The sequence below is a fragment of the Bubalus kerabau genome, chromosome 19, assembly GCF_029407905.1.
Source record: "Bubalus kerabau isolate K-KA32 ecotype Philippines breed swamp buffalo chromosome 19, PCC_UOA_SB_1v2, whole genome shotgun sequence".
NCBI classification, from domain to species: domain Eukaryota; kingdom Metazoa; phylum Chordata; class Mammalia; order Artiodactyla; family Bovidae; genus Bubalus; species Bubalus kerabau.
Genome location: NC_073642.1, coordinates 67,222,416 through 67,241,158, shown reverse-complemented (window position 1 = coordinate 67,241,158; position 18,743 = coordinate 67,222,416). Strand labels below are relative to the sequence as shown.

At 50.7% G+C, this 18,743-nt stretch overlaps 1 protein-coding gene across 3 annotated transcripts in view; it reads right to left on the bottom strand.

The window, feature by feature from the left end:
• The window catches only part of PPP2R5C (protein phosphatase 2 regulatory subunit B'gamma), a 140,693-nt gene extending 122,259 nt beyond the window's left edge, over positions 1-18,434 (bottom strand). Inside the window, exons 1-3 of one of the 3 annotated variants that reach the window (XM_055556595.1) lie at positions 18,366-18,434; positions 17,411-17,476; positions 1,117-1,279 (exon numbers count right to left, since the gene is read on the bottom strand). In XM_055556595.1, coding sequence (XP_055412570.1) covers positions 1,117-1,279; positions 17,411-17,476; positions 18,366-18,392 — 256 coding nt within the window. In that variant the 5' untranslated portion in view covers positions 18,393-18,434. The remainder of the gene's footprint in view (positions 1-1,116; positions 1,280-17,410; positions 17,477-18,365) is intronic. The other 2 variants (XM_055556603.1, XM_055556600.1) reach the window with 2 other exon arrangements.
• Between the last annotated feature and the right edge of the window lie 309 nt (positions 18,435-18,743).

Below are 18,743 nucleotides of genomic sequence, written 5' to 3'. Positions count from 1 at the left end.
GAAGTACATCCATGAATCCATCAATCCCTCCCTCCACCCACTCTTCCACCCCCTCCATCCATCCACCCTCCCCCACACACTCCTCTCTGGCTCCAGTCACCCTCTCTCCCCTGCCCCTCTCCACTCACCCTCTCTCCATCTACCACCCCCCTCTCTATCCTCCCTTCCTTTCCTCCATCCATTCTTCCTCATCCACCCTCTCTCCATCCACCCTCTCTCCCGCAAACATCTATACTGAGCTCCGGCTCTCTGCCCTGCAATGTGGAAGGCACGGGAACACACATGTAAAGATGACAAGCTTCCTGCTGCAAGTTCATACACAAGGAAAATTAACCACAGAAGACCCACTGTTAGGAATTTAAAATATGAAAAATGTTTGATGCTTTATTACACTAGTCTTATATGTTAGTAAACATAAAGCTTCTCAGAGGTTCATATTTGACTTTGGGGTCCTTACCTTGCTTCCCCAGTAAGATTTTATGTACTTTGACCTCAAAATCTCCTAGAGAAGCACTTTCAGGGACTGAATACCCCCCAGACAGAAAGGGGTGGCTGGGCTGTTTTGGGGGGAAACTTGAAGCAAAGAGCACTGTTCCCTGACTAACCTCAAGCAGAAAACCCCTGGTAGAGGTAATCCCCAAGTGACCCAGAAGGAGAAAGTCCGTAAAAGACTATTGCTATCGTCCTTACTTCTCCAGCACCAGAACAATGAAGCGCTTCTACCATAGTTTTTATAATTACTCTACTTGCAGTAACTCCTTTCTGGATTTCCAGAGTTCTAAGACAAACGAAAGAGGAGAATTACTTGAAAGAAAACTGGCTAGCTGAATTACAATGAACAGGAAAAGATTTAAGTCTTTGCTCTGTGTGTGTTAAGTATTTTACACCCGTAATGTACTCACGATTACATTTTCATCGTAAACAGCTCTGTAATTTGAAATATTAGTTGGTTAAGTTAGTGGCATTCAACCTGAAAAAACTCAATAAAGAAGAAAAAATAACCCTACAGAATTTAAACACAGCAAAAGTATAAGAAGCTAGCAAACCATCCAAACGTTGCTCCTTACCCCTAAGTGGGCAAACTTTAACTTTCAAAAGATGAATAATAAAAATTACCTTTTAAAGACGGTAGTTTTTGAAGTTCTCTATTATTGCTGGCGCTAAACCTGGAAGAATTTTGCCGTTTGTCTTTCTTCACTATGGGCTGAGGGGCTGGCACTTTTATTTTACTAGACACTGCAGACGGGGCAGCAATAAGGCTGTTTTTCCTGCTGGGAATCTGTTTCCAAAATGAAGACAAAAACAAATATGTATGTCAAACAGTTGTAGTTTATAGCACAATTAGAAAGGGAAAAATACACATGAGAAAGGCAAGTTTTGCTCTGGGATAGTCTCTTTCACACTACTAGAAAACAACTCAATCACTTACAAGCCTCCGGAGAATGTGGTTACATCCCACCCCAGCGATGCTCTTTTTCTGCAGATTTCACAGATACACCTAATTCCCTGCATCTTCTTCCGAACTTCTGACTATAGGGCTGATGTATATACATAGGCTGATGACAGTGACCCTCAAAAAATGCTCATATTCTAATTTCTGGAACCTATGAAAATGTTTCCTCACTTGGCAAAAGGGACTTTTGCCCACTCTTAGGTATATAGCCAAATGAACTGAAAAAGTGGTGCTGAAGCAAAACCTTGCACACCAGTATTCACAGCAGCACTGTTCACAACAACCAAAGGCAGGAAAGCCCACGTGTCTCTCAAACGATAACACACAATATGGCATATCCACACATCGGAGTATTACTCGGCCACGAAAAGCAGTGCCATACAGAGACAGGCTGCAAAACAGATGGACCTTGAAAACACCATGTGCAATGAAAGAAGCCAGCCACAAAAGGCCATATATTGTATGATCCCATCTGTAAGAAGCAACCAGAACAGGAAAATCCACGGTGAGACGGCAGGTGAGTGGCTGTCAGGGCCTAGCAGTGGGGGAGGTGAAAAGCGAAGGCTCCGCTTAGGGGCTTCCCTTCGGGGGTGAGGACGATGTCTGCAAGCAGACGGTGGCGAGGGCTGCGCAGCACGGAGGGCGCACGAAGCGTCACCAGGGGTACGCTTCCTGTTGGGTATCTTTGACCACATATAAAAAAGGATGTCATCTGTTCCTTTTTGGCTTGTTTACAGAACCCCCTGCCCTCACCCTAGGCAGAACCAGGAGCTTCTTTGTCCTGTGATCCCCCACTGACCTCTAAACAGGGTCTGGCGCTGGGACGGTGGTCTCCCCTCCAAAAGAAGACTGGCAGCTCTTGGACTTTTGAACTATGAATGCCAGCTCATGTCAAGGACAGTGCCAGCCACGCACAAGGGAGGAACCGGTATGGAACAGAAAGAGAAACACACGACAGCCGCTAACCCAGCGCTCCCAAAGGGCCTTCCTCCTTCCAGATGGACTCACTCACAGCAGCCCTGGAGTCGCGGGTGTGCACTTCCAAGTCTGCTCGGGGCTCTGGCGCGAGAAGGCGCTCGTGTCGGCTCAACGGTGACGGACAACGGGGTGCTTCCCTGGTTTAGGTGTTTACACGCAAAATGAAAACTCGATTGTCCATCTTGGAATTACAAGAAATTTTTCTAAAGAAGAATGATACTGTCTAAGCTACTTGACTTGGGTAAGATCTAAGCACACTAACTTCTTCCTTTCTTTGCCACTCCGGGAAAGGAGGTGATGGGCAGTTTTGTTTTTATGTATTCACTCAGTGAGGCGAGAGGTGCTCCAAGACTGGCTTCAGCCTCGTTTGTTTTTGGATCAGTGATGGAAAATGATCATTATTATTAATATTTGGATGCGCTGTGTGGCCCGCAGGATCTTAGTTCCTCCACTGGGGATGGAAGCTGCGCCTCCGGCCGTGGAAGCATGAGTTCTAACCACTGGACCGCCAGGGAAGTCCTGATGGGAAGTTTATCAAACTCAGAATTATTAATCAAAAAAGCTGCCCTTTTCCTTCCACTGGACGTCGCTGCAAGTCAGCGGGCTCTGGAGGTTCTGAAGCGAGGGTGCAGACGCCCACCGCCACGTCAGAGGCAGCTGCGTTTCCAGGTGGGACGTGGGGGCCTCGGGATGCCCTGAGACTCACATGAAGCCCCGTCAGTGAAGTGGGAGCCAGGCCCGCTCTTCTCAGCTCAGGGCCTCTTTACCGCAGGGCTGTGCGGACTCTGGGGGGCGGGGCATCTATCACTGCCGGTTGTCGGGACCCTCGAGGCCTTGGCAGTGGGGTCTTGGAGGGGGAGTCTGTCAGGCGCCCCTGCCCAGCCCCTGCACACCGCTGCGCCCCCAGGGAGGGGCACAGCAAGAGGCGTGTCTGCTGGGGGCACGAGAACCCCCCTTCCCAGGTCTTGCAAGCAGCCCAGGCTGCACCTTGGAAGGTGGAAGGGCTTCCTCATCCTCAGGAAAAGCGGTCCCCGGCAGTTTCTAACGTGGGGTGCATCAAGCCTGAAGGTCTCTGGACCCAGCAATATGCCCAAATCCCCAACTTTCTATGCAGCCAGGCAACTGCACCCCCATAAAATCAGAGTGAAGAAAAATGTGGACAGCAGATATATGGGTATTTGTCAGCTTCTCAGTATTCTATTTCATTCAAACACCAAAACAGACAACTGGATTTGTGATAAAGCCTCATTCCTAGATGTTTCCCCATATAGAGGATCACTCCTAAACAAGCACCTCTTTCCTGCCATTCAAACGCTGCAATTCAAAAAATTCACAATTAGCTGAAAGACATTTATCGCTTATTTGAGCAGGGCCAAATCACTGGCCTCTCAATGGCATCTAGGTGGGGAGTGGGATCAAAGACAAAGGCATATCTCTTTCACAGAGCACAGTCTCCACGGGCTTCAGAGCAGAGCCCAGAAACTCACCAGCAGCATCAGTGCCCTCACCAAAGGGTTTCTCTTAGGCACTGAACCTGATTTGGAGTCCACTAAGCCAGGGGTCAGTGAGTTATGGCCCATGGGCCAAATCTGGCCCCCTACCTGTTTTTGCAAACAAAGTTTTACTGGAACACAACCGCACCCATGTATTCACCTACTGGCCATGGCTGCTCACTTGCTACAATGGCAGCAATGAGTGGTTGCCAACAACCCCTGGCTGAGGGGTGAGAAAGAAGGAAGAACAGAAGAGAATTTCCTGATGGAGGTCAGGCCTGCACTCACACTTAACGGTGTAAGTCTTAAACAAGTGACGATGAAGGCACGGAAAGTTACAACCTCCAATCACAAGGTCTGCACGAGGAGTCGCTGGGGCATCTAAGGACAAGACAGCGTTCACTCCCCAGATGTCTCGAGAGTAGAAAGCAGACGGAGGGGTGGGGCCAACGAAGCAAGACCGGGGCAACCTCGCTCTGGAAACCACACAGCGGGTGAGGCTGGCGGGAAAAGGCAGGTGACCTGCTTCCACAGAGCCCCCAGACTCAGAAATTCTGGGCAGTGTGCGCAGGAGTGAAGTTTGGGGCTGAAAGGACTTCCCTGGCGGTCCAGTGGTTAACACTGTGTGTCCAACGCAGGGAGCACAGGCTCGATCCCTGGGGGCGGAACTAAGATCCCACATGCCACGCAGCACGGCCAAAAAACAAAGCAAAACAAAACAAACTTTAAAAGAAGAGATATGGGGCAGAAAAGGAGATTACTTTTTGGACTGAATGCTGACCATCCACAGCTACAGAACCGCGTGTCCGTGACACTGGAGAACCAGCTGTCTGTGAGGGAAGAAAGGCATTCTCTGAAGAAACCAGACTGTCCAGGAAAAAACGAAGGCTGCGGGGGTAGGAGCCGGCCCCACAGAGCACAGCTGTCTGCATTCTCCTTCAGGGGTCAGAAGCCACAAGCGCCAGCTCTCAGCTCAGGCCTGTAAAGCCAGCGGTCAGCTGACAAGCCCACCCAGCTGCAGTGCTCATGGCCAGCCGGGCCCAGCCTCATCCTCCCAAGTGTGGACGAGGAACCCCGGCATCTGAGGGGCTGGGTCTTCAACCTGAAACGCGCCTCCCTGTTCCCACTCTTGCGCCTCCCTGTCCCACTCTCGCGCCTCCCCGTTCCCACTCTCCGCCCTCTGGTTCCTACCCAGCAGGTGCAGAGGTCTTTGGAACCACTTAGGTCGGATCATCTCACGTCCCTGCTCACCCCATCATCTTAGAGTAAGAATCCAAGATGCCGCGGATGAGCCTGAGAGCCTGCTGGGCGAGCCTGTGCGCCATCTTTCCAAACTCCTCCTCGACGTGTTTCACTTCTCTCCAGCCCGGCTGGCCTTCTTTCTGGTGGACACACCCAGCTCCCTCCTGCCTGGGCCTTTGTACTAGCTGCTTCTTCTGGCTGGAACACCGTTTCCCAGATCTCTGCATCTCTGGCTCCTTCTCCACCCTCAGGTCTCACCTTTGCCCTCGTCTCCCTGGGGAGACTGTCCCTGACCACCTGCAGCAGCCTCCTGGCTTCCAGCACAGGGCAGCCAGAGGTGGTCCTGCCCACCAGGGGTGTCTGGACATGTGACACACCTGGATTCGGTGTCACGAGGACCAGCGGGAGCTGCTGGTGTCCAGAGCCCCGGGACCGCAGCTCTGCCCAGTACGAGGCGGTCCCACACCAGTGCGACCGCTGCCCCTTAGATACAAGAGAGTACACGGCACTCACTGAAAGCTGCCCCTTAGATACAAGAGAGTACACGGCACTCACTGAAAGCAAGCTGCACGCGTGCGGGAGCCCTGCTGTGTCCCGCGTCGAATCCCCAGCACCTGCGGCGGTGCTCAGCACAGCGGGGCCTCAGAACGTGCCTGCTGGGTGACTGAGTGCATCTACTGAACAGAAGCCTGCAACGTAAAACACGATGGCCATTCGGCTGGCCAGGCGGGGCGATGGACTTTCCATCAGAGAACCGCAGCCCAGTTTGTCAGTAACCTTGCGGGTAGGCCGCAGCATGGTCAAAGCTGTTGTGACTTACTCAAAGCCTGGACTGGCCATGCTTGGGTGCTATGCCAAGGTTGAGCTGGTTCCTCCATCTCCTGCTGAGATCTCTACAGCTATTTAGAGCTTAGCACTGTCCACAGTGCTAAGACTGGCAGCTTCAGACAGTGCAGTTAAGGAAGCTCTGTGAATGGCTTAGTGGCCACCAAGGCATGACTGTGGATTTATGTTGGGGAGACTGTGGGCAAGTGTGGCATCACTGGTTATGATGTCTGAAGACCAATCTTTCATATGTGATTATATCTGCTTTATTACATCGATGTTCCAACTACAATACAACTGTGCTCATTTCACATGCTAGCAAGGTAGAGCTCAAAATCCTCCAAGAGAGGCTTTAACAGTACGTGAACTGAGAACCTCCAGATGTACAAGCTGGATTTAGAAAAGGCAGAAGAACCAGAGATCAAATTGCCAACATCCACTGGATCACAGAGAAGAAAAATGTCTACATATGCTTCATTGACTATGCTAAAGCCTTTGACTGTGTGGATCACAACAAATTGTAGAACATTCTTAAAGAGATGGGAGAAACCTGTATGCAAGTCAAGAAATAACAGTTAGAACCAGACATGGAACAATGGACTGGTTCCAAATTGGTAAAGGAGTACGTCAAGGCTGTATATTGTCACCCTGCTTATTTAACTTATATGCAGAGTACATCACGCAAAATGCTGGGCTGGATGAAGCACAAGCTGGAATCAAGACTGCAGGGAGAAATATCAACAACCTCAGATATGCAGATGATACCAATCTAATGGCAGAAAATGAAGAGGAACTAAAGAGGCTCTTAATGACGGTTAAAGAGGAGAGCGAAAAAGCTGGCTTAAAACTCAACATTGAAAAACGTAAGATCATGGCATCCGGTCCCATCACTTCATGGCAAATAGATGAGGAAACAATAGAAACATTGAGAGACTTTATTTTCTTGGCCTCCAAAATCACTGCGGATGGTAACAGCAGCCATGAAATTAATAGACATTTGCTTCTTCGAAGAAAAGCTATGACAAACCTAGACAGCATATTAAAAAGCAGAGATATCACTTTGCCAACAAAGGTCCATATAGTCAAAACGATGGTTTTTCCAGCAGTCATGTATGGATGTGAGAGTTGGACCATAAAGAAGGCTGAGAGCCGAAGAATTGGTGATGAGGAAGATTCTTGAGAGCCCCTTGGATAGCAAGGAGATCAAACAAGTCAATCTTAAAGGAAATCAGCCGTGAATATTCATTGGAAGGACTGATGCTGAATTTGAAGCTCCAATACTTTGGCCACCTGATGTGAAGAGCTGACACACTGGAAAAGACCCTGATGCTGGGAAAGACTGAAGGCAGGAGGAGAAGGGAACGACAGAGGATGAGATGGCTGGGTGGCATTACCGACTCAAAGGACATGAGTTTGAACAAACGCCAGGAGATGGTGAAGGACACAGTAGCCTGGTGTGCTGCAGTCCTGAGATCGCAAAGAGTCAGACTCGACTGAGCAACTGAACAACAATTTTGTGGGTGTTCCTGGACCATGTGTGAGCAGACTGGTATTTGAATAAAATAAGACAATGTGTCAGGAAGGAAAGAGAGAGACAAGAGACCAAGAGAATGCTAGCTGAGGGGAGGAAGATGACTCTGGGAGAGATGAGGTTCACCCCGAAAGCAGAAAGGCCTTGCCCTTCAGAGCCCAGGCTCTCTCTCTCAGCATGCAGCACTGCGCCCGTTAGATCTGGAAGGAACCAGACTAGCTCTGCTCTAGGATGCAGGGCTCAGAGTAGATCAAGGAAAATGCGAAACTGCAGACTTCTGGACTCTTTTTTTTTTTAAAACCAAGTGTGTTTTGATCCCCGCCACCTGCAACCCACAAACGAAGATAAATGTCTAAAAAGAAACACGAGAAGGACATAAGGCTGCTGTTTCCCCGGGGCCGCCCTGGGTCCACTCCCTGGGTCCACCCTGATGGGGAGGGCGTGGCCTCGGGCTGAGTATCAGGGGTGGGGCTTTAGAAGGTAGGCGGGGCCTCTTTCCCACCTCACATTCCCCTTGTCACCTGCCTCTTTTCTCTAATTTTACCCATTTGCTCTTTTGGTCAGTTTATATGTCTTCTTGTCTCTTAAATTTAATCCTAGGTTTGATCCTTTATATTAAGAAGAGTGACAGCTAACAAGTTCAAAGCGCTCACACTGGAATTATTTTGAAAGCTACTGCTGGGGTCTGAGGCTGCTCTGTCCAGTAGAACTTCCTGCGAAGTGGGAACTGCTCCCTGTGTGCTGTCCAGCAGGGCACCCATGGCCAGATGTGGCTGCTGAGCACGTGGAATGCGGCTGGTGTGACTGAGGAACTGAACTTCTGAATCTGATTTATTTTTTGTTAATTCACACTTAGCTGCGTGTGTCGAGCAGCTAACTCTTGGGTCTAATGTCTTGGTGGTGCCAGGCACACTGCTACTCCCATTGGCCAGAACCAGCTTTAGGTAAGAACTAGCGCCCCTTTCGGAGAAGGCAATGGCACCCCACTCCAGTGCTCTTGCCTGGAAAATCCCATGGGGAGAAGCCTGGTAGGCTGCAGTCCATGGGGTCGCTAAGAGTCAGACATGACTGAGTGACTTCCCCTTCACTTTTTACTTCCATGCATTGGAGAAGGAAATGGCACCCCACTCCAGTGTTCTTGCCTGGAGAATCCCAGGGACAGAGGAGCCTGGTGGGCTGCCGTCTATGGGGCTGCACAGAGTCGGACACGACTGAAGCGACTTAGCAGCAGCAGCGCCCCTTCGGTGGTGCTAGTGGCAAAAGAACCCGCCTGCCAACGCAGGAGGTGTAATAGATACAGGTTAGATCCCTGGGCCGGGAGGATGCCCTGGAGAAGGAAATGGCAACACACTCCTGTATTCTTGCCTGGAGAATCTCATGGACAGAGGAGCTTGGTGGGCTACAGTCCATGGGGTTGCACAGAGTCGGACACGACTGAAGTGACTTAGCATGCACACACAATGCCCCTTTAGAGCCTTGCTCAAGCTCATCTTTAAAAAACACATATAGGCTTCCCTGGTGGTCCAGTGGCTAAGACTCTGCACTCCCAGCGCAGGGGGGCATGGGTCTGGTCCCTGGTCAGGGACCTAGATCCCACATGAAGCAGGGAAGCTCTCACATGCGGGAACTAAAGCTGCTGGAGTCAAATAAATCAATACAAAAAAAAAACTCACTTATGATAAAGTCTTCTCAGACGTTAAAGAATCTGCCTGCAATGCAGGAAACCTGAGTTCGATCCCTGGGTCGAGAAGACCCCCCTGGAGAAGGAAATGGCACCCCACTCCAGTATTCTTGCCTGGAGAGTCCCATGGATGGAGGAACTTGGCGGGCTGTAGTCCATGGGGTTGCAAAGAGTCGGACACGACTGAGCAACCAACACTTCCAACCTGATAGAGGAAAACATGAAGTCCTCCAACTGAGAGGTTTTCTTCCTCCCCTCTTGGAGCGTTTACTTCTAGGCCGGCTCTCTCCCGCCCCCAGGTGGAGAAAATGAAGATGACGCCGTGCCCGGGGTTTGGGAAGCAACACGTCTCAGCAGCTGCTGTTCTGGAAGCTGACCTACAAGCAGGGCCTGGGGAGACTTGGCTCAACACCACCAGCGGACAGGAAGACGCCAGGCTGTTACCAGAACGCTGGGCCAAGCCAGACAGCATCGTGTCCCGACCTGGGCAAGTGCCCAGTACTTAAGGAAACTCCGGAGACGCTGTGAGAGTTGCCATCTTTCAGAGGAATTTTCCCTGTGACTTAGGAAAAGATCCCCGTGATTCATGCTGCTGCAGACTGACTCACCCTGCGCTCCTCGCCGGGGGGTGACCTCGCCACCGCCGTGGGCAGGGCTCCGGGCCTGCACTCGCTGGGAGAAGGCTGACCCAGGACCTCCCACAAACAGGGATGCTTCCTGTTATCTCATACAAGTCAGTTCCAGGCTAACTCGTCAGGCAGAGGAGCTTTTACTGAAGAGGAGAGGGGTGCTCACTGACCTCAGCGGGCTTTACCCACGAGGCACTCCCCACGTCCACCGCCACACCCCCCGTCCCACGTGAGCTCGGGGGCTCCTGGGTCTGCTTTAAACCCTCTGCTTTCCTCGCCCACGGCTGTAGGGGGAGCTCTTTACAAGAACGTGCCCCACCTCGACCCATCCATTCAGCGGGACGACAGGGGCCAAGTTACCCCCAGTTCTACTCAATGTCTGAGAGCAACAGCTGTGGCCCTTCACAAGTCACAGAAAACACGCTTCACGGGCGACGACGAGGGCCTCCCTCTTGTCTTCCCCAGCGCCTTTAACAGGACAAGACACACTCCAACTTTTGTCTCTTTCTATACATGTACACACACAACTTACAAAATACGTATGAGCTACTGAGAAATATTCCCAAAATAAATGTAAAAAGAATGATAAAGCACCCCAGATTTGTGGATATGAAGGGCCAACTCTAAGTTATGCTGGGATTTCTGACTGTGCAAACAGTCACCCCAACCCCCATGTTATCCAAGGGCCAACCAAACCTTTTACAAGAATCTTTAGAAACATCAGAAAAAACACCTAAGACAATAAGCTTCAGATTTGTGTGTGTGTGTGCTGAGGTGCTTCCATCATGTCCGACTCTTTGTGGCCCCATGGACTGTAGCATGCCAGCTTATCTGTCCAAGGAATTCTCCAGGCAAGAAAACTGGGGGGGTTGCTATGCCCTCCTCCAGGGAATTTTTCCAACCCAGGGTTTGAACCTGTGTCTCCTGTGGCTCCTGCGTTGCAGGATTCTTTACTGCTGAGCCACTGGGAAGGCCCAATCTTCTGCTCTAATATAATGCTATTTATTTGAAACAAATTACACTGAATGAAAATTCTGCATTAAAATTCCCTTAGATGATCAAGGAGGCGATACATAAATAAGCCTCTTACCAAGAGAGATTTTTTTCTTTCAAATTTACAGAATCAGAAAGAAAACAGCCAGCTGATTGATTCGAAGCTCTCTTCCTTCCTGAACACTTTCAAAATCCACCAACAAGTACTTCTTGACTCCAGGTCCTAACACATCTGGCAAGTGCAAAGAAGAATCCAGTTAAAGCGCTGGCCTCGAGGTCTCGGTCTAGTGGGGAGGTAAATCTCAGGTAAATTAAAGTTGTCCGAGGCACTATACATGGTAAACAATTGGCAGGGCAGATAACTGCTATGCAAATTGAAAAGACAGGGAAAAAACACGTTGCAGGATGGTGAGAAAAAGTTTCCTCTAAATTTCAGAACAAATGAACTTGAGTTGGAGATAGAAAGACGAAAGCAGGAAAGGGATGAGAGGAGTAGTCTAAACATCAGGTCTCCGAGTGGGCTCCCTGACGCCCCTGGGGGGGGGGGTCTCCTATTTTTATGGTAACATTGAGACATGCTTTGTCTTTATAACCATCATTTTGCTGATTTCTCACAGGCTACTGGACTGCTGCTGCTACGTGACGTCAGTTGTGTCTGACTCTGTGCGACCCCATAGACAACAGCCCACCAGGCTCCCCCGTCCCTGGGATTCTCCAGGCAAGAGCACTGGAGTGGGTTGCCATTTCCTTCTCCAATGCATGAAAGTAAAAAGTGAAAGGGAAGTCGCTCAGTCGTGTCCGACTCTTAGCGACCCCATGGACTGCAGCCTACCAGGCTCCTCCGCCCATGGGATTTGCCAGGCAAGAGCACTGGAGTGGGGTGCCATTGCCTGCTACCGACATATGATATCAAAACAGACAGAATGCAGGCACAGACTCAGGAGACCAGCTATCTTCAGTTAAGCCAGATATTACAGGGATTTGCAGAAACACAGAGCAATGCCATTTTTCCTGGTGAACTTTTGTAAATAGTAATTCCTGATGAAAAATATTCTATTTATGTCAACACGCCATAGGTGTGGTATAGGTATTAAATAAATTAATGCATAACAAAAAATTTTCTCTTTTAGTTTCTGATATGAAATACATAGTTATAGCCCACCTCAGTCAAAGCTCTCAGGGACCTTCATGAATTCTGAAGGGTATGAAGGGGTGTGGGTGCCCCTCTATCTGAGCACAGCTCTTCCCATCCACGTGCCAGGCACGACTCACAAGCAAGCGTGCGTGATTTGTGCAGAGAGCTTTCTAGAGCAGTGGCTGCGACACGGGGCCATTTTGGCCTCCAAGAGACACTGGGCCACGTTAAGAGGCATTTTTGCTTGTCATGGCCGGAGATGGGGAGCTGCTGGCACCTAGTGGGGCTGCCCAAGGATCCCGGGGGAGCTCCTGAGTGCACAGCACCACGGGCGGCACCACAGGGGTGCACCTGGCCCCCATGGCTGCAGTGCTGAGGCTGGGTTGCCCTCTCAAGAGCAGCGGGTCTCTGGTGGGAGGCACTCTGTGACCACCAAGTGTCCAGCTTGTAGCACAGGACAGGAGCCGGCGCTAGAGAGGGGATAGCTCAGGGAGTCTTACTCCCTGAGGACAGTGCGCTCCTGGCACCTCCAGACCCCACATCCTACCAACCCGACCATCCTCTCTGTAGAGCCGCCTCTTCCTGGACACCTGGGCCCTAAGCAATGATGATGCGGAATTCCCATTCCCAACAAAATGACTTGTAGAGAGTCCCTTGGACAGCAAAGAGATCAAACCAGTCAATCCTAAAGGAAATCAACCCCGAATAGTCATTGGAAGAACTGATGCTGAAGCTGAGGCTCCAATACTCTGGCCACATGATGTGAAGAGCCCACTCACTGGAAAAGACCCTGATGCTGGGAAAGACTGAAGACAAAAGGAGAAGGGGACAGCAGAGGGTGAGATGGTTGGACGGCACGAGCTTGAGCAAGCTCTGGGACATAGTGAAAGACAGGGAAGCCTGGCGTGCTGTAGTCCATGGAGTCACAAAGACCTGGACGTGACTTAGCGACTGAACAATGAACAACAAAATAATTACATAAGAATTTTTAACAAGTTGTTTTTTTCGGCCCCACCCAGCGGCATGAGAGATCTTAGTTCCTTGACCAGGATTCCCCTGCAGTGGAAGCACAGAGTCCTAACCACCGGACAGCCAGGGAAGTCCCATCAAAACAGATTTTAAAGTACTCCTCCTTGGAGCCCTCTCCGAGTGTCCCTGGAGGCCAGTTTGCGGTTGTATTGGAAAAAATCGGTAAGATGACGATGGGAGAAGGGGCACGGGAAGCCCCCAGTGAGCCTGAGTTGAGAATTCAGCCTCCACACAGAGGCTTTGGTGTTCTGGGGATGGGAGGTGGGGACTCTCCTCTCAGGAGGGGAGGACCATGGCTGTCCCCTTGAAAGCACAACCACTTCGCCGTCCTTCTCCAACCTTATGCAGCTCAGAAAGCCTGCTACCAAATCACGCGACTGGAGAGTCAAAAAACTTTTCATGGACAGGCATCTTTCACAAAAACGTTATTCCTGTTAACATGTAACGGGCGTTACTGTCACTATTAGATGAATTAATAAGCATCTCTAAAATTTCAGTTTAAATTTCTAAAACAGGACTCTACCACCGATGCCGACGGGACCCCAGCAAGTCTGGCTTCCTGTCTCAGGAACCTTGAGCGGAGCAGGTGGGGAATGCAAAGGGACAGGTCACAGAGAGGAAGACGAGCTACTGCTGAAGGTGGAAGGGGACAGAATAAGCTCACAGGTTAGGAGAGAGGGCTGTTCAGCTTTCCTTTCAGCAACAGATATTATGTAAGAGTTGCTGTAGAGACTTTCAAACAAAACTGAGCTGAAACAGGATAAGGAAGACACACGACCAGAGAACAACACTCGAACGACCTTTAATGTGCTTACAACCAATCTCTTTACAGAAAGCATCGACGCTTTTAAAAACGTAACTTTGGACACAGTACACAAATTGAAATAATGATAACAAAGCACATAGTCGCGTGGTCTGATCCTCTGCAGTGGACTCTGGGACTCTCCAAGCGGTTTATTAGGGTTCTAAACGCTCATCCAATGAGCCTAGCTATGTGTCTACAGACTCGATGCTGACTGAGGACAGCTGCTCAGGGACAAGTTCGCTCTGTCAATCGCCACAGGTCTACAAGGTCAAGGTCCCCGTGAACTCATCTGTGTCCTCACTCCTTAAAAGCATGCTTGAAATAAACCAGCAGGAAGTAATGGGTGGAAACTGATTCCCAGGACACTTATGGAAAGGCAAGTCAAACATTAACCATTCTGTTTCTAAGGAGGAAAAAAAAAATCTACTTGCAAAAAAGAAAAAAAATCAAAGATGTACCAAATACAGGTCAGTCAAGGAGTAGAAATTTCTACTAAAAGACAAAAGTTATACAGCAGCAGTTATGACTTTTAATGGTATCTTGCTGCCCTGAGAGATATATCCTGGCCATATATCTTGTGGGGAAAACTTTCAAGAGGGGTCACGCTTGATCTATCCCATGCAGTTAAAAATGGTCAAATGTGAAACTCACCAAGTCATTTTAGAGATGAGGAGCCAGGGCCACGGAAGTTAGGTGCCACTGCTGACGGCACCCAGGGGTCAGCGTTTGTGCTCACGAGCCCCCGGCTGAGGCACTGCTCCAGCCACACTTGTCCTGCCTGCAGGACTTCATGTTCTTGCTAAAGACTCATGCCGTTAAATGGCCCCCATTCTAACCAAAGCGGTCTGCGATGCTAGCCACCAGCTCCTTTGTTTTCCTTGAGGCCAGCTTGTCGCCAGCCAGGACTTTGTATAAAGACCTTTCCCCACACTTGAAGTGGCTGGTATACCGAGTCAGCCACAGGCCAAGCTCTTTTAAGTGTTCTCGGTCGGGATGACTTGTCTGCCCTGGACGAGCACCTGCTCTGTACCCCTCGGGCTATGAGGTCCAGGATGTGCTAACTGTCCTAATGGAGGTGTGTCTGCAGGGTAACCTGAGCCAATGCCGACCGTGAAGGTGATGTGACATCTGAAAGGTTCGAAAAGCAGCGTGGGAAACTGTAAGTAAGTGATTCTTTGCAACCCCATGGACTGCAGCCCACCAGGCTCCTCTGTTCATGAGATTTTCCAGGCAAGGATACTGGAGTGGGTTGCCATTTCCCTCTCCAGGGGATCTTCCCGACCCAGGGATCGAACCTGGGTCTCTTGCACTGCAGGCAGATTCTTTACCGACTGAGCTACCAGGGAAGCCCGGGGGAAACTATAAACCCATGTGAACCGTTCAGGTTAAAACATTCCAGCTCAAAGTAACATCGGCAGACAGGAGGGGAAGAGAGTGTGCGATGGTTTCATTCACCCGTGTGAGTAAATCGCACTGGCTAAGGGGGTGGGACTAGAAGTGAAGATGGACAAGAATACAGAGGGGAGAGAGACAACAGCGGGAAAGCAATGGCCAACCCAGAGTTCAGAGGCACAGAAGAGCCTCGGCTAGTGCTCCTGCAAAATACCCAGGACCTGCCAAGTGTCAGGCTTAATATGCCATGTTGCCTCTGGGATCCTGAGGAGGAAGCAATGAAGGGCCCAACATTTCAGTACTTTTCAGTGGTAATTTCGAGCTCTGTAGCTCCAGCTCTTAGACAGTAGCGCTGGAAAAAATACAGAAAGACAAGTGGGGCATCACACTCAAGACACTGGAGGCCACACCTCAAGATTCTTAAGCCACTGACAGTCTAAGAACCCAATCCACCTCAAACAGACACTTGATTTAGGAGTGGCTTTGGGATTGCTGAGTTGCTGAGCAGTTGTTGTTGTTGTTGTTTTCCAGATTCAAACTTAACTTTTTCCATCCTTACAGTCAGGTTCTTTTCATTAAAACAGGAATAAATGAACCATATGCACTGATCTGTGCGTGTGCAACACTAACAGAGACAGGTATGCGAGCAAGAAAGGTCCGGGGCAGCACTCGGAAGACTAAGCAGTTTTAATGAAAGAGCAACAAACCAAAAAAGGGAAAAGAAAAGGCATATACCTTTGCAGAGCAGCTAAATTTCATTTAAATCAATTTAGTCAAAAGAGTGACACGGAAGTAAGCCAAGTCAAATGCAAGAATGCCACAGTGAAACGTGACTGTCTGCTATAAAAGAAGAACAGGGGAAGACTGGCACAAAGATACTGGTATTTAAGGAACCTTTTGGATTTCTGTTTTCTGCTTTGGGGAGGGCAACAGATTTGCTGGAGTAAACCACCTTCTGAAGAGGAGGGAGACTTAGAACGTACCAAATGGTAAGGAAAAGATAACCTGGGGCTATATATATTAAAAAAAAAAAAAAAAAAAGGCTAGTGCAGATAATGGCCTGTTAACTTATTTCCCAGACAGAACTGAACTCGATTCTAATTTGGCTTATAGGAAAGGGTCTGACACTTGTAAATTACCATCATTGGCGATAAGACTAGGGACCTAAACAGTCCAGCTCTGGAGAACTATGACACCAAATTAAGCAGCTTCTCTGCTACCAAGGATTCAAAACAACCCATTAGCTCTGCCTGGGTCCGTGCGGCTCCCAGACCCTCAGCCCAAGGTGCTCTAGCTAAACTGGTTGCAAGGAAGAAAGGGTGAAGCCAAGCACTGGCTCTGTAGACACCCTCAAAGCACGCTCCCACCAGGTAGACACAGTCCCCACAAAGCACTCTGGCAGCTTCCTCAATAAGCCCAAAGGAAAGAAGCGAAAGCAGTCAGAACTGGCCAATACAAAGAAAAACAATGTGAAAGATGACGGACGATTGCACAAAAATAGCAATACCAGAAAATCCAAAATATACCAGCACTGTGAGGGACAGAGGCTAATGGGACAGGACACTTACAGGGAAAAACACAGCAAAGTCTGCAGCCCAGAAAGCAAGGATGATGGGAGGAGGGGGAGGACGAGCTGCTGAGACAGACCTGCCTGTGAGCATGCTCAGTCGCTTCAGTCGTGGCCGACTCCTTGCGACCCCATGGACTGTAGCCCACCAGGCTCTTCTGGCCATGGGATTTTCCCCGCAAGAATACTGGAGTCGGTGGCCATTTCCTCCTCTAGGGGATCTTCCCAGCCCAAGGATCGATCCTGCGTCTCCTGCATTGCAGGCATATTTTTAACCACTGAGCCACCGGGGAAGCTGAGAGACAGACCTGGCCCCTTGCAAAGGAAGAAGGAGGATGGGAAAACTGAAAGGAACCTGAACCCAGTCTTCAAAGAGTCCTTGACGCCAGGCTCCACAGCAGGGCTGCTAGATTTCAGGTGGTGAACCTGAATATACCAGCTGCGCCAGACGTACACAACTGGTCTGAAAACATTCTTATTTCCCCAAAGACAAATAATACAAACCCAAATAACTAAAATGGAGGGCTATGAGCAACACCAGTAAAATATCTCATACAGGGACACATTTCAGAAGAGCCTAGATTTTCTCACCCTCAGTTTTCCTGCCCTAAAAAGGTGTTTATGAAAAAAATGGAAACAATATTTAAGAATAGTTACCTCTGAGTCTATTATGTCTTGTCCTTCTTTTGAACTTTTTCCACTCTTCCCTGCTTTGGGTGATTCCTGGGAAACATCAAGCAGAATCAATTAGGCTCCTCAATTTTTAGACTGTGAAACATCAAATAAACCAAAATGCAGTTTCATAAGTATTCAGACACTTTAACTATGACTTTTGATAGTTTTCATCAATATCATCACGACTTTCTTCCTTTATATGGTTAAGAGACCCAGGATTGTGATGTGACACCCACCGGCCAACCCAAAATTCAGATTCTCCTTGTTTTCTTCGTCTGCATTATCTGGCGCTCAAAACTTGAAGCAGAAACAGGTAAACGCACATTTGTACCATGCTCTCGGAATCTTGAAAGATGCACATCACAACCCTTTTTTCCCCTTCCCACACTCAACTCTGGGAGCGAGGATATTCGGGGAGATTCTGAAACGCTACAGAGCTCCACCTGAAGCAAAAACATACCCGCCCCCCCCACCCGTATGCAAACGCAGCCCAGTCACAGCCGTCGCAGCCGCCGCCACCCAGGATAATAATAGTATTTGAGAGTCCCTTGAGTGTCCCTCCGGAGGGCAAACCGTTCTCCCCAAGCATTAAGCCCGGTCCATTCGCTGCCCTCCTCCCCAGCAGGAGGGTCCCTGCTGAGACGCCTGCACCCTGGCCTTGGAAGCCCCTGTCCAGGCGCCTGCGAGGATGGGTCAACCACCTCCGCGGCCCCACCTGCCCCCTCGCGCCCATCGCGCGCGCCGCCCCCCAACCCCGGCCGCGCCCCCCACGCCCCGGCCGGTCCCGGCCTGGGCTCCGAGGCCCCGGGCGGACCCGCTGCCCCCCGCCCCCACCCCGCACCCGAGCGATCCGGGAGCCCCGCCGGGCCCCGCTCCCGGGCCGTTCCCCGCTGCCCCTCGCGCCCGCCCCGTCCGGCGGCCCCGGGACCCGACTCACTTTCTCCTTCTTGTTTTTATTCGGCATGGCTGGTGCGGACCGCCGCCGCCTCCCCCGCCGCCTGCCCCCGCCCCGGCCGTCGCGCCTCCCCCTCCCGGCCGCCGCCGCCGCCGCCGCCGCCGCCGCCGCCGCCCGGGGACTGAGTCGTTCGCTCGCTCGCGGTTCCCCTTTCCCAGGCTCCCAGAGGCTGCGGCAGCCGCGGCGGCGGCAGCGGCGGCGGCGGCGGCGGCGGAGGCAGCGGCGGCTTCTCTCCGCCCCTCCCCCGGCCCGCCCCGCCCCTCCCCTCCCCCAGAGCTCTCCCCGCCCCCGCGCCCGGCCCCGCCCCCGTCCCGCGGCCCCGCTCCGCCCCCAGCCCGCCTTCGCGCCGGCCCCGCCCCC